The 13,672-nt window shown below is 34.7% G+C and overlaps 2 protein-coding genes across 2 annotated transcripts; both read right to left on the bottom strand.

The window, feature by feature from the left end:
- Positions 1-3: 3 nt before the first annotated feature.
- On the bottom strand, positions 4-7,493 carry LOC124933866 (ATPase 10, plasma membrane-type-like). The gene is made up of 22 exons (XM_047474307.1): positions 7,209-7,493; positions 6,891-6,965; positions 6,694-6,813; positions 6,412-6,510; positions 6,148-6,285; positions 5,914-6,048; positions 5,606-5,785; positions 5,284-5,490; positions 4,816-4,935; positions 4,557-4,676; positions 4,345-4,467; positions 4,153-4,257; positions 3,864-4,008; positions 3,471-3,632; positions 1,848-2,086; positions 1,688-1,720; positions 1,522-1,603; positions 1,269-1,429; positions 994-1,167; positions 668-850; positions 426-583; positions 4-340 (listed from the first exon to the last, which is right to left on the bottom strand). Exons 2-22 carry the CDS (start codon positions 6,954-6,956, stop codon positions 250-252), a joined length of 2,841 nt encoding a protein of 946 aa, XP_047330263.1. The 5' UTR covers positions 6,957-6,965; positions 7,209-7,493; the 3' UTR covers positions 4-249.
- Positions 7,494-8,252: 759 nt separating this feature from the next.
- LOC124935653 (uncharacterized protein C630.12) lies at positions 8,253-12,666 on the bottom strand. The gene is made up of 13 exons (XM_047476072.1): positions 12,328-12,666; positions 12,066-12,125; positions 11,806-11,984; positions 11,535-11,667; positions 10,371-10,467; positions 10,169-10,228; positions 9,911-10,011; positions 9,798-9,832; positions 9,595-9,652; positions 9,419-9,493; positions 9,174-9,331; positions 8,848-9,102; positions 8,253-8,772 (listed from the first exon to the last, which is right to left on the bottom strand). The coding sequence occupies exons 1-13, from the start codon at positions 12,484-12,486 to the stop codon at positions 8,523-8,525; spliced, it is 1,620 nt and encodes a 539-aa protein (XP_047332028.1). The 5' UTR covers positions 12,487-12,666; the 3' UTR covers positions 8,253-8,522.
- Positions 12,667-13,672: the final 1,006 nt, after the last annotated feature.

Below are 13,672 nucleotides of genomic sequence, written 5' to 3'. Positions count from 1 at the left end.
AAAAGAAAAGAAAAAGAAAAATCTGCAGGAAACAAGGCTATAAGAGAATATAATATGGCTCTCTTTTCTACAAGACAGATTCATAAATTAGGCAAGAACAAGATTACTTATTTTGTTCTAATCCCGACCTTTCTATCAGGGAAGAAAAAAATAAGAATAAATATCTCTTCGGAAATGGAGGAACACTATAATGTGTAAAAGTTTGTTCCTAACAATGCATGAATGAATAAACGAATGAATGGGGGGATTTTAGACAGTATGAGCAGCCTGAAGAGAGTCCAAATTCTTAAGCCTCACCACTGACTCTACATGTCCTCTCAAAGTATGAATGTCTCTTAGCCTGCAACAGCAGCAACACAAGTTATTATTATTAAGCCTGCAGTTGATTCTCTTATAACTAACAGCGATCAATCAAATAAATTTACCTGGCAATTTCAGCCCTCCGCATGGCTTGCTCGGCAATGATAGATGATTTTCGGATCTCTAACTCTCCAGACATCAAACCTTGAATAGTTCTTTGAGAGAATACCCACTTGGCTTCCCGGTCTTCCTTTCCATAATCTTTCTTTGATGTAAAAGCAGTCTGAAATTTCGGAAACCTTTTCAGTCTTCTTAGGCCAACACAAAATCAAAGGTAGGTAAGGTAGAAAAACAATTTTTAACTGACCTTCCTGTCGAATAACAAGTTCCAGGCTTCTCCACTCAATGCATATCGAACTGCAAACTTTATTATATCCAGAGGAATGTAAAATACCAAGCTGTATAACCATATCACACCGGCCCATCCCCACCCTATGCCACTAATAGATGCAAAGTCCATGTTTGCATATACAGCTATCAGTGTAGCAACCTGCCATTGAACCCCAACAATTATAATAAGATTTTCTCCAAAGAAATTTAACATATTTTTGGACAGAGTCAAAATACTAGTCAATTTCAAACACACAAACACAGACAATATTGATTAAACTCTTCTTGAATCATGAACCTTACCAGCTGAGCCACCACAAACGCAACCATGAGAAGAACCCCCGGCCTCTCCAAGAATGACCAGCTTTGGCTGCGAGTAACAAAAATGAGAGCTTGGCTGATAATGCTGACTTGAAGGTATACAGCAGAAGAAATCTCCTCCGTGTTTCCAGCTAGTGATCTCACATTGAAATGAGTCTGTCATAATTTAGGAAACTCATTATGAGATTTTCTTGGTCATAATACAATTAACGCAACAGTTCTCAATTTATTTTTATTTTTATTTTTAACTTGAGCACCTCAAAGAAATCGGTGTCGTTTGCGACCCAGTAAAACAGAACAGTAATCAAAGCGAGATATGTTCCTATTACAACGCCAGTGGCAAATATCTCATTTAGCTTCCAACTGTCTGGTTTTGGAGATGGCTTCACCCTATCCTGTGAAATAGTCATGATTGTTCCTATTTGCAAAGAAATGAGTAATTCTTTAGATCATGTCGCTTTGAAAGAAAAACAAAATGCTGGATATTATGCACTTGAAAATCGAGCATACCATCATTCAGTATTGCTATTATAAGAACCATGAAAGGTGGGAAGTCATATTCCCATATCAATGCGAGTAGCATAAAGCCAAGCTGCAAAAAAATGCAATACATTTCAGAGAGATTCAACATAAGTTCTAAGAAAAAGGACAACACGTTTTAAGACATCAGGCTTACCACAATACGGATCGTTATAGAGACAGCGTATATCTGCACGTTCCAAAGAAAACACAAAATTAGGCGAAGCATTTAAAGTACAATAGTCATCTTCTTCATATAGCCTACAGGGAAAAAAGCCACACTAATGTGTAATATCTAGAGAAGAATGGTACTGAACTGTATAGTTTTTCATCCTTTGGAATATAGCACGGCTAGTCAAAACGGCACTGACGATAACACTTAGGCCAGGCTCGGTTAAGACGATATCTGCAGCACCCCTTGCTGCGTCTGTAGCATCTGCAACTGCTATTCCGATATCAGCTTTCTTCAGGGCAGGTGCATCGTTTACCCCGTCACCTGTCATCCCAACTATGTGTTTCTTCTCCTGTAGAATCTTCACAATCTCGTACTTGTGTTCTATTTGCACAACACAATAACTAGAATCAGAACCAATTCATTTCTAACAGAATGTACACTCTCAAATACCTCATTTACAATTGGTCCCTTTTGTAGTATTTTAATTTTTTTAAGTACTACAAAAGTACAATCTCTTTGCCCGACTAAACATATGGATTGAAGGTTTTTAACAAATTTATCAAGAAACTTGTTTTTTTCCCATATAATAGAAAATCCATTTCTTTTCTCACCCACTTTTTTTCTGCAAACTGTTTAGGAACGTTTCTTGCGTTCCATTTTCTTTTTCAATAAAAAGTTGACATTTAAAAAAAAAAAATAGAAAATCCATTCTATGGGATAGGAGCCTTTGGACAATATTTTTCTTGTTTTGTTAGTTGTGTTTTATACTACCAGCATCTTAGTGTATTCTTTTGAATCGTACAAGTAGCATCATTCGTATTCTTAATTCTATCTTTCTTAATCTTTTTCCTGTACATCTGTCATAGCAATTAATCTTTCCAAACAAAATATTTTGATAAAAAGGAAATTTGAGATGGGGGAAAGAGATTTTGAAAGCTAGAACCAATAATATCTAGGAAGAAAATAGTTTGGAATGTAATAAAAATTTGATAAGGGCCTTGTGAATGATATCAGCATGAATTATAGTCCATCTCAAGGTACATGGTGAAATTAGGAAATAATCATGGTTTGAAAATAAGCCATCACTTATTTTAGGAAAGAAAGAACCATATACAAGTAGAGACATGATACTAATCATTTTTTGCAACATAAAGAGTTATTTTGAAAGCAGCATTTGCAATCAATTGGGAGAAAAATCAGTTATCAGAAACAAAAAAAATATTTTCTATGTACATAAAAATATTACGTTTTTCCAAAAAAAAAAACATTAAGTCTTTATAATGTACATTTAGAGACGAGTGTAAATGCTAGTGTAAAAATGCTTTGAAGCTCAACAAATCACATGAGATTATCCGTCAACTAAAACACACTACTAGTTCACATTTTAAGCTTGATTGCTGCTGGTTAATAAATTTGTAAACATGGTGTATTCAAAATATTTTGAATGAGCTGATTTTTTTGGATGTTGATATAGGTGATTGCATTAATATAAAATTCTGAATCAAATACTATACACTACACTGATATATCTCAGTGTTCTAATTATAAGAAAAATACAGAATTGGGAACACCCAGAATGTTCTCAAATAGGATTACTATTTTATATATCATATGAGTTAACATTTTTGGTCAAGCTCAATCCATTAGAACCAGTGAACTTCTAATTCTTTATCATTGATTTAAGGATGCATTTGAAAAGAAGAATAAAATATTTTAGACATGGTTAGCTATGCTTCCTAGTAGATCACAAAACAAATCCATTTACCTGGGAATACACCAGCAAAGCCATCCGCTTTCTCTATGAGTTCATCCACTGGAAGAACTTCATGCTCATCTTTTTGACGGCCCAACAATGAGGAAGATGGATACATATTTGTTCCCATGCCAAGTCGTCGACCTGTCTCCTTTGCAATTGCCAACTGATCACCTATTTTAACGCATGAAAGAGAATCTTAATTTAATCTCATATGTTTCTCTTCTAATTGAACAAAAGCTGTTTCAATTGCAGGCACCATTTGACTTTCTATTTAGTCTTTTCTATTTGAAAATAGAATAGCTTTAGGTTAATGAAATTTATTTACACAGATAATTCCAGATTTTTTTAGCAATCACTATATGGTGTCTTCATAATAAACACTGACAATAGAAGAATCATTGCCTGTGATCATTTTAACACAAACCCCAAGGTTAAGTGATTTGTGGATAGTCTCCGCACTATCATGTCTTGGAGGATCAAATAACGGCAACAACCCACAAAATCTCCAAGGACCGCCAGGACTGTCCTTTGACTTCTCTGGAACTTCCTGAGAGAATGATAAAAAATACTGTTAAGTAAGTAGCATGTTAGAGAAAAAGAAGATGAATATCACAGGTATTAGCATGTCAAATTTACTCAAGACTAAGTTAACATACAGTTATGGTTTAGAATTATATTAATTTCATACGACCTGAATAGCAACGGCAAGAGAACGTAAACCTCTCTCAGCAAACTTTTCAATAATGGAGTGCACTTTTCCAGCAATCTCTTCTTTTTCAACAGAGAGATGTAAAATCTGAAATTGACAAAAGAGAAAACAATAATATATATTGCAGCATAGTTCGCATAGTGCGTTTAAGGGAAGAGTGATAAATAATAATACTTGTTCAGGAGCTCCTTTGCTGGCACGATACCAGTTGCCATCTGAATCTATGTATGTAATTGCTGTCCGTTTGTCCACTGGATTGAAAGGAAGGAAATGCAATTCTTGGATGTTTGCACGCGCCTATAACCAAAATGCTTTATCCCCTTAAGAATGGTTCATTAATTCGAGAAAGAGACAGAAATCTGAAACATAGTGTAACCCTTTCTGACCTCCTTTGGATCAGCAAGCATGTTAACAATGGCTGCATCTATGGCATCTTGATTCTCCACTCTTGCTGCTCTGGCAGCCAGCAGGACAACTGTATCTTTGTCCATGTCTTTTTGAAAAACCTGTAGAAGAAGTGTGCATGTGAATTAGATCATAATAATTCTCTTTTCCAAAGATGAGCAGAAAATTTTCTTATTGACAAGGACTATTATAGAAAAACTAAACCATTTATTTATTTATCTGGGAAAATTAGTTCTGCACCTCAATAAGGTTTTTGTCAACTGTAAGACGATTCAGAGTAAGAGTTCCAGTCTTATCACTACAGAGTACATCCATTCCAGCCATCTCTTCAATTGCTGTCATTCTCTTTGTAATAGCTCCCTTAAGAAATGAATAATTGAATTAAAAAATGAAGAAGAAAATTTAACAATAGTATAACGAAAAGGAAGTAATAAAAATAGTCGAAACATTGATTATAGATCTTTTTTATTTTCTTGCTTGAAAATTCTAGATTATTTTAAATAACAAGCATTGATATTCCAAACAAATTTAGTTTACGCTAGCCAATAAATTCATGTGTGATTGGTAACAACTTCTTGGCAGTTTCAGTGTATTGGTTCATCTGTCTTATGAGTTTAAGATTGAGTAATTTTTACTAGGGACAAACATATACTCATGATCAGAATAAAATGCAAAATAATAATGTGAGTGATAGTCATTCAAAAGTACTTGTTGAGAGAGTCGATGGGAACCAATTGCAAGTGTGACAGATAACACGGTTGGCATGGCTATTGGTATGCCTCCAATCAAGAGAACGAGAAGGTTATTTATCCCAACTCTGTATGCTCTCTGTTGTATTGGGAACATGACAATGATTTCCAGAATCATACCCACAGCAATAGAGCAAATACAGAAATTACCAATTGAAGTCAGAACCTGCAATCAAAATATATCTTTTTGAGTGTATGTAAATTTGCTTTCTTCCAAACTTAGAGCTGAGGCTGAATTTCTCCACAATTTCAAATCATTCTGAACTAAGAAGAGATATCACCTGCTGGAAATGACCAACAACTTCAGTGGAATCAACTAGATGTGCAGCTTTTCCAAAGAAAGAATGGACTCCAGTTGCTATGACAACAGCTTCAATCTCTCCGTGCTTACACGTAGAACCAGAAAAGACTTCATCGCCAGTCTTCTTGGTTACGGGCAAAGATTCGCCTGTTAAAGCCGACTGCGTTGAATGAGAAAGCAGTGAAATGGCGATGCCAACAGCAGATTAGATGGTGTTTTTGGTGAAGAAAGAATAGGTATAACAACTAACTAGTAATAGTTTTCGTTGAACAATTTGAACTTGTGAACCTGGTCAATTTTCAGAGGATCTCCTTCGAGAAGGCGGGCATCTGCAGGAATGATATCTCCAAGCTTGATACTGATGATGTCACCTGGTACAAGAATTGCTGCATCTTGCTCTTGCCAGCGCCCATCTCTAAGGACCTGTTGGTTCAAAATGATGACAAAGTCAGTTACAAATGAATCGCCATGATTCTATAGGGTGTCGAAGGCACAAACATAGAGGTTGAATTTACATGCTACCTTGGTTTTTGGAGCTAGATGTGCCATAAGGGCTGCCGCTGCATCACCGGCATTATTTTCTTCTATAAAACTAATTGTCGAATTGATTAGCAGCAGACAAACAATCCCTACAAAGTCTTGCCAGTCAGGACCTTGTCCCTGCGGAATAAAAATGGAGGTAAGCATAGCTGTAAGTTGCAATCAATAAACAGATGGATTAAGAACATACAATAAAGGCAGACAAGAAAATATTTTATTGAGAATATGTTGTGTGTGAGAACTCACTCCACCATTGGCAAGGGCAATTGCCATCACTGCAGCTGCTTCCATAACCCATGATAAGGGATTCCACATGAAACTTAGGAACTTCAAGAATTTGTTCTCCTGCATAAGAAGTGATAAGGCATCTTGGAAGCTTGAAATCAAAAACAAAATCCAGTTCAAGCACGGTAGTTGAGTTCATTTCAATGCCCCTCCAATATTGAGTGCAAGTATTTGGACTCTAATGCCTGTAACTTTCAGTCCTCATACTTTTAAGCTTAACCAGAAGGGAGACTGGATGCTTACTGTCTTTTCTTCAAGTTTGTTAGGTCCAAATATGTTCAATCGAACTTCAGCTTCTTCAGAAGAAAGCCCTGCTGGTGATGTCCTCAGTTGTTCAAATACTTCATCCAAAGGTAACCGCTCCTGTTGGATTGGCACCAGTTAATTATCACATTGCACTATCATTTTTATATGTACTTTCTGGACATTCTAATCCTTACCAGATCAATCCCATCACGGGTGAAATTCTCAGGATCCAACAATGGCTTCTCCAGCTCCCCAGCCATTTTTTATCCCTACAATGGAATCTATCATGAGGTGACAGTAATAAAAGTTTTCTTAAAACATTAGGGAAATGTTAATAGTAATACAATTATGAGCAACTTCCTAAGCTCTTGTCAACAATGCCAGTTCAAACTAAACTTGTAGAATAAGGTATGAAATCCAATAGCGTAATTAAGCAGCATTACTTCCTAAATAAGAGGAATTAGTTTATATATCTTAATTTATCAAATTCAGAAGATACACACGTCACTTACTTGAGTTGGAACCAAGTTTTACTGGAGAAAGCTGCAGGACTCAATTCCTGGATTTCATGGATGTGGAGGATCAGGAGGTTTATTCAGTGGCAAAGAGTGAATACGAGGAAAGCGAAGAGTGTACGAGTGAGCTTTTACATGGCGAGCATGAAGATGACGATTAGGTTGTTGGCTAGAGCTGAAGAGTAGTTGCCAACGACCTAATCGTAGCAGAGACTGGAAGCCAGGTTGACGAAGCGAAGAGCTCGTACTCTCCATCTTCTTCTCCAACACACACACACACACACAGAGAGAGGACCGGTGGATGTTCAGTTACACTCACTCACTGGATTTCTAACTTTCAAATAAAACCTAACGGTCAAGGTCACAAACAAGCCGCCACATGACTTCAATAAAATAAAAACACATGGATTAATTAATTAGCTGTCACAAATACATGCTCTTCTCTTATATTGGCTTTTATTTTTGACATCATATAAATAATTAAGTAAACAGTTTTCGATCCCGTTTTCGAGAGGGGTCCCAGTTTGTTTGCTTAGCTGGTGTGTTTATTTCATATAAATTAGAATATAATAACTAATTTATATGGCTCATTAGTTGCTACAAATTTAAATATAATTTTAAAAAAATATTTGGTGATGTCTCAGTCAATCATCGGTTGTTAGGATGTTTGAACATAAACCGCGAGCTCGGTTGGATTGAGTCGATTAATCACTATCCCGATTATTTTTGGTGAACTATTTGGCTTGAAAGGAACCATAGGACGTTCAGTGATCGCAGTCGACAAATGTGTACACTCCACAACGCTATTATTTTGACGATAGGGAAAATCTCTTTTAGAAAATCGTTGTAGACGGCCAGTGAACTCATTAATTTTTTTGTGGATCTCCGAATTCATTAACGTTAGATTTTATAATATGTTTGTTGATGAGCATTTTTGATTTATATTTTTATAATTGGTATCAAATAGTTAATCTTATTTTGTTTGGTGACAAGGTGAATAATCGTGTTTATATCATATTTTATGATATTTTTTTTAAAAAATCATTAAAAAGAAATTATTAATGATTTGAATGTGAAGTCTATACTCTATAGTTTAGTTGTTAATGGAAGATATCTGAAAGAAATATAATCTAATCAAAATTCATATAATTGGCATTACACATTTCATTTTCTCAAAAAACAAACAATCCCTCGGACATAAATATCTTTCTTTCAAAATGGTCACTCTATACCACCAAACCAGAAGGTGCCAGCCAGCCAGCCAGGGACTCAATAGTGCCAGCCATCCAGGCTTGCGAAAAAGGGGATTATTTATTTGTCGATCCAATCTTTGAAGAGTAACATCATGTATAAAGGAAGATTAACGGCAGCAATAACGACAAACATTCTAACAGCACGCAACATTCTCCCGATTATCTTTCTTGTCCAAGCATTGCCTTTTGCCTTGGACCCATGATGAACTCTTGTTGTATCCTGTGTGTAGCTGTTCATGTCGATAATAGACGCATCCACTTCCTCCACCATCTGTTTTTTAGCTGTCGGCCTCATCACAGCCTTTCCCCTGCCAAAACATTAATATATATAACTTATAACATATGATGATGTTAATTGTAGTACTCTATTATTATTACTGTACCTTTCTAGGGCACTCTTATCACTTGATGATACTTGGCTGGTAGGCTTCGTGGCTTTCTTAATAAGATGCATATTTCCTTCTGCATCCCACACCATTTCATATTCGCACTTCTCGTCATCTTCATTTTTCTCTTTCACTGCACCACCACTTCCTATTCCAAACAAGAAGCTGATCCCAAACCAATGGAAACACTCTATGCCATTTCTTGGCCATAGGACCAGGACCAAAATCGTCAAAACAAATAGAATTATATACCTGCAATATTATTATTAACATTTGCATTTCAAACTTACACTACTACTACTTACAAGTTAATTAGTTATTACCATAAGTAGATGTATAATTGTTGAGGGAGAAAGCATAGATCCATTAGTATCATCATATCCTTCTCTGAGGTGGTAGTAGAAGTGTTATTACTGACAGAAAGTAGCATGAAAGAAGGATGCAAGTTACCCTGCTGCCAGCTTACTGTTCCTATTGTATGCTACCATGCCACTCAAACATCTCAGTCCAAATTTCATGATTGCAGTTTCCTTGATCAATCTAAACATGTATAAATATAATTCATTACCTCTATCACAACCCCTTCTTTTGCTTTGTGGGTAACTGTACATTGATCGTGGTCATGACCAGACAGGATGACTGCCTGATAAATAAATGTACACAAAAAAACAAAACAAAAATCTATTTAAGAACCACAAAATCAAATCAAATCAAATCAAAGGAAACAACTAATTAGTTACTTACTGGTCTGATCAAATCCAACAAGTTCTTTGATGCTTCCTCTGTTACATAATTTTGGTATCTGCACCCATAAATATAGCAACAAAATTGACACTACATTCAGCATAAGTTGTAGAGGAGAGGATCCTAGCGAGGAAACAGAAAAAATAAATAAATAAATAAAAATAAAGAGGTGGATGTTGCATTGCAGATGATGAGAGGATTACAGGACTCCATTATTCTGACCCCCACGATGAATCCTCTGAACACACAGAAAGAATTGCTTCTGTTAGCCCACCCACCAATTGATGAATGGTGCATTAATTAGTAACACCTTTACCTGATTGATAACTGGTGACGATCGATATGGGCCGCATGAAGTCTGGTCAGGCCGGTATAAAGGGATATGGCTCAATAACACCCTTGAAGTCAAATTAACATCTGTACAAATTTTAACTCAAGATTAATGACCTAATGAATCAAATTAGAAACGTAAATGAAAACTCTAAATCCAAGTTATAGACGTAGATACAATGCCTTTCATGCCAAATAAGCTTAAATATTATTGTGTGTCTCAATCAAGGTAAGGTGGGTTTACCTTTAGAGAAGTCCTTAATGAAATTCCAGGTTTCGGAAGTCAAGTTACTCTGCACATTCCCTAGACATGAATTTCAATCAACTAATTCATCTTGTCAACAACACTTAAATCACATCTCCAATATAAAAAAGCAAACACTAGATAGATCACAACTTAGATAGAACACAACTTAGATGAGGTAACAGCAATTAAATGTCTTTACCATCCACAGTTTGAGCATCAATGGCGATGAAATCAACATTTCCAACTTTGAAATGATAGTTTCTTGAATGGAAATTTTCCTCGTAACGTTTGATGACCTATTGTATGTTGCAGAATTACATATTGATGAACCAGAAAGAAATCAGGGTACAAGAAAATTGGTTATACAAGACAATGAATCAACAAACTAATACCAAACAAATATTGCCAAGTGCTTTAAAGAAATTCCTTATTGTAATGCTTTCTTTCCAGCTAAAAGAGTGTCGATTAAATAAGTTATTTGTGGTTCCCATTTATCTAACATTTGGTTGAAGTAAAGGTCTGAGTGCTTTTTTTTTTACATTTTTAAGTAAAAGGTTTGAATGCTTTTTTTTTTACATTTTTTATGTAAAAGGTTTGAGTGCTTATCAGTCTTGATAATAGTAGAAAAATAGCCTATTTTCTTATCCAGTACTAGAATGTTTGGAAATTATGATGTTACAAGTAAAACATTATTGTCCTTAACTAGCCAGACAGACATGGGCCTAAACTTGTAAGAGAAAGGCTAAAAGAGGATATGTGTTAGGCTTGCAGGGCCGAGCTCATTACTCATCCTTACTAATTTTGATGCATTATCTCTACTTGTATACAAGAGTTCAAAGTTTAGTTTCAAAACCTTTTTGTCTTAATATTGGAAATCTCATAATTGCTGTTATATATGTATATATATTTACTTGAGTATTTGAAATCTTAATTTACTTTAAAATTTTGAGCATATTTCAAATTATAATGCTATATATGTTTTTATCTTACATTAGGTTAAGATTTATATATTTAGAATACTCATAATAACCAAATAAACACGTTTAAAATTTTATATTATACATATTTGGGAGAGTATAAAATACTTAATTTTGATAAGAAAGTCAAGTGATTAATAATTATAAATCTTGTTAACACTATTACTTAATAATGCACATTATAACAAAAAGTTTCAAATATCTTGGTAATACATGGACCATTTAAAAATAAAAAAGATAAAATAGTGAACTTATTGGCTAATCTCATAAGATATCATGTGTAAGCAAATGTAATTGAGCCAATGTAGTATAGGCGTATAGCTCAGTGGTTAGAGTATTTGATTCGACCCCTAGTTGTAATTGATGGAAATATAATGAAAGAATACCTGTGGCAAAAATGGATGCTGGGCTGCATAACCGATATCATGGTTTCCAGGAATGTAGTAGATTGGAATTCCTCTGCTTTGAAGTGTGCTCAGGTCGAAAACATGCTTAAAACGATCCAAAGATTCCTGCCATCTAATTAAGTAGTGTTGGAACTGTTCAAACTAATAATAAGCTAGCAATTATTGGGCCAAGAACTTATTAATAATATCCTAGTTGCAGGAGGCATTGCACTCTATTTGTATTTAAGGTAATAAAGATTCATTGTCTTACTCTTCATCAGATAGGATGGATCCTCCATCAAAATAATCTCCCATAAATAAAATAACATCAGGTTTGAAAGGCAAGACAGATGACAGGACAGCTCTGCGCATGTACAAATCTGTATAAAACTGAGCAATCTCCAGTGCAAGAGATTTTGGAGGAAGATGAAGGGAAGTTCGATCCATCAGCTTTCAAAAGCAAGAAAGGTGTGTTAAATTCTTCAGATCATAGAAAATGGAAGTAAAAAATATTAGACAGAATTCTCACACCTGTGGATCAGCAATTACAGCAACTTTCACATAGTCATCTGTATATTCTGCCGCATTGCTCTATATAATCAATCAAAGTATGTATAATCAGCAGTGTACTTGCACCAAATATATCTTTAAGTAAATGACACTGAATCGCAATCGAAATATGGATTTGAAGCTAGCTAGTCTATGCATGATCGTAAATAGGGAAGATCCAAACATTTATTATGATATGTATTAGGCAAAATAAGAAGATTAATAGTGGCAATGTTGTTCTTACAGAGGAGGAGGAGGAAGATGGAGATTGGCGGGTGAGATGTGGCCAAGAGCAAGTCCAAAGGGAAGGAAGCCAGAAAGCAAACATCTCTCCGTAAAGAATGGTGGCTGTCCATAACAGAGTGAGGACCAGCGTAAGATTCCTAGCACTATTTTTCCCCATTTCGCTTCCACTATTTTCAGCACATCGATCGTGGACAGCTGATAGAGAATGAAAGGAGGATGAGAAATTTGCAGAAGGTCGATTCCTTCCTGGTCTCGTTTATGCTCAATCAGATTCAAGATGCACAGTACAGAAGAAGATATTGCAATTTGACAAAGGGAGAAGGAGAAGAAGAAGAAGTCAAACACACGCCGTAACTTTCTATATTGTACCACTTCACTTTTATTTATTTATTTATGCTGTCAAATTTAGTATCAAATTTGTACAATTTCCTTTACTTTTTTTCTTTTTAACCGTTCAATATTCATTAAATTAACTATAAATATTACAAACATATCACTCCATCAAACCTTCTCTTCATCTTTTTAGTAAAATTGAAATTGTTTTTCTATAAGTTCTAACATAAATCAATTTTATACAATCGTCGTACCGGATGAAATTTTTTAGTTTTATTGATATTTAAAATTCATACGTTATTTTTTTATTTATTGTTTTGTTTTATTCTTTCTATTTTTGTAACATTTGAACCCATCTTCAATATGTTAGAGTATCTTTATAATATTTTGATTTTATTCTAAATTCTAATCTATTTTTCAAAAATAAAATAAAATAACACCCCCAAGCCTAGGTCATAACATAGTTGTCGGCTTTCAATCTCAACCATGCGTTATATTAGAATATTTTGCGTGACCGTAATTAATGTTTTATTCATGTCGAGAGTTTTTAGTAAGTGTCGTGTTTGTTAAAATGTATTATTTGTCTTACCGACGCATATCGTTGGTATGGTACAAATCCCATGTTTGTTTTTAGGATCAACATATCCTTCAACTCTAAACATTTGAAGAAAATTTCTCAAATGCAATGCAATGCAATGGAACCTCCTCAACACAATCTAAGCTAGATATAACTTAATATGCCATTTTTAATAATTAAGCTTTAGTTAAAACCATTTGTGATTTTCCTTAAATATAATGAGAGAATAAAAAAATAAAAAAAAGTACATAATCATCAACCAAAAATCCATATATTTGTCTCTCTTCTAAGGACACCACACCTATTTTTGTTCATATAGAGTAACAACCCTCAATGATCCAAGTCCTCAATAAAATTAATCATTCATTCATTCATTCATTCATTCATTTATTGGGTATAAAAAACATGAAAGGGGAAGCAGCTATACATTCAT

This window comes from Impatiens glandulifera, chromosome 4 (genome assembly GCF_907164915.1).
Source record: "Impatiens glandulifera chromosome 4, dImpGla2.1, whole genome shotgun sequence".
In the NCBI taxonomy this organism is placed as follows: Eukaryota; Viridiplantae; Streptophyta; class Magnoliopsida; order Ericales; family Balsaminaceae; genus Impatiens; species Impatiens glandulifera.
The sequence above is the reverse complement of the archived record's forward strand: the minus strand, read 5'-3'. Positions and strand labels throughout refer to the sequence as shown.

Coding starts and splice junctions, on each gene's coding strand:
- LOC124933866 (XM_047474307.1), bottom strand. CDS start 6,956: ATGGCTGGGGAGCTGGAGAAGCCATTGTTGGATCCTGAGAATTTCACC. Junction 1,604..1,687: donor CTATAACGATCCGTATTGTG/GTAAGCCTGATG, acceptor ATTTTTTTGCAG/CTTGGCTTTATGCTACTCGC. Junction 584..667: donor ACTTGTTATTCGACAGGAAG/GTCAGTTAAAAA, acceptor CCGAAATTTCAG/ACTGCTTTTACATCAAAGAA.
- LOC124935653 (XM_047476072.1), bottom strand. CDS start 12,486: ATGGGGAAAAATAGTGCTAGGAATCTTACGCTGGTCCTCACTCTGTTA. Junction 11,668..11,805: donor TCCATCCTATCTGATGAAGA/GTAAGACAATGA, acceptor CTACTTAATTAG/ATGGCAGGAATCTTTGGATC. Junction 9,653..9,797: donor GGTCAGAATAATGGAGTCCT/GTAATCCTCTCA, acceptor TTATGGGTGCAG/ATACCAAAATTATGTAACAG.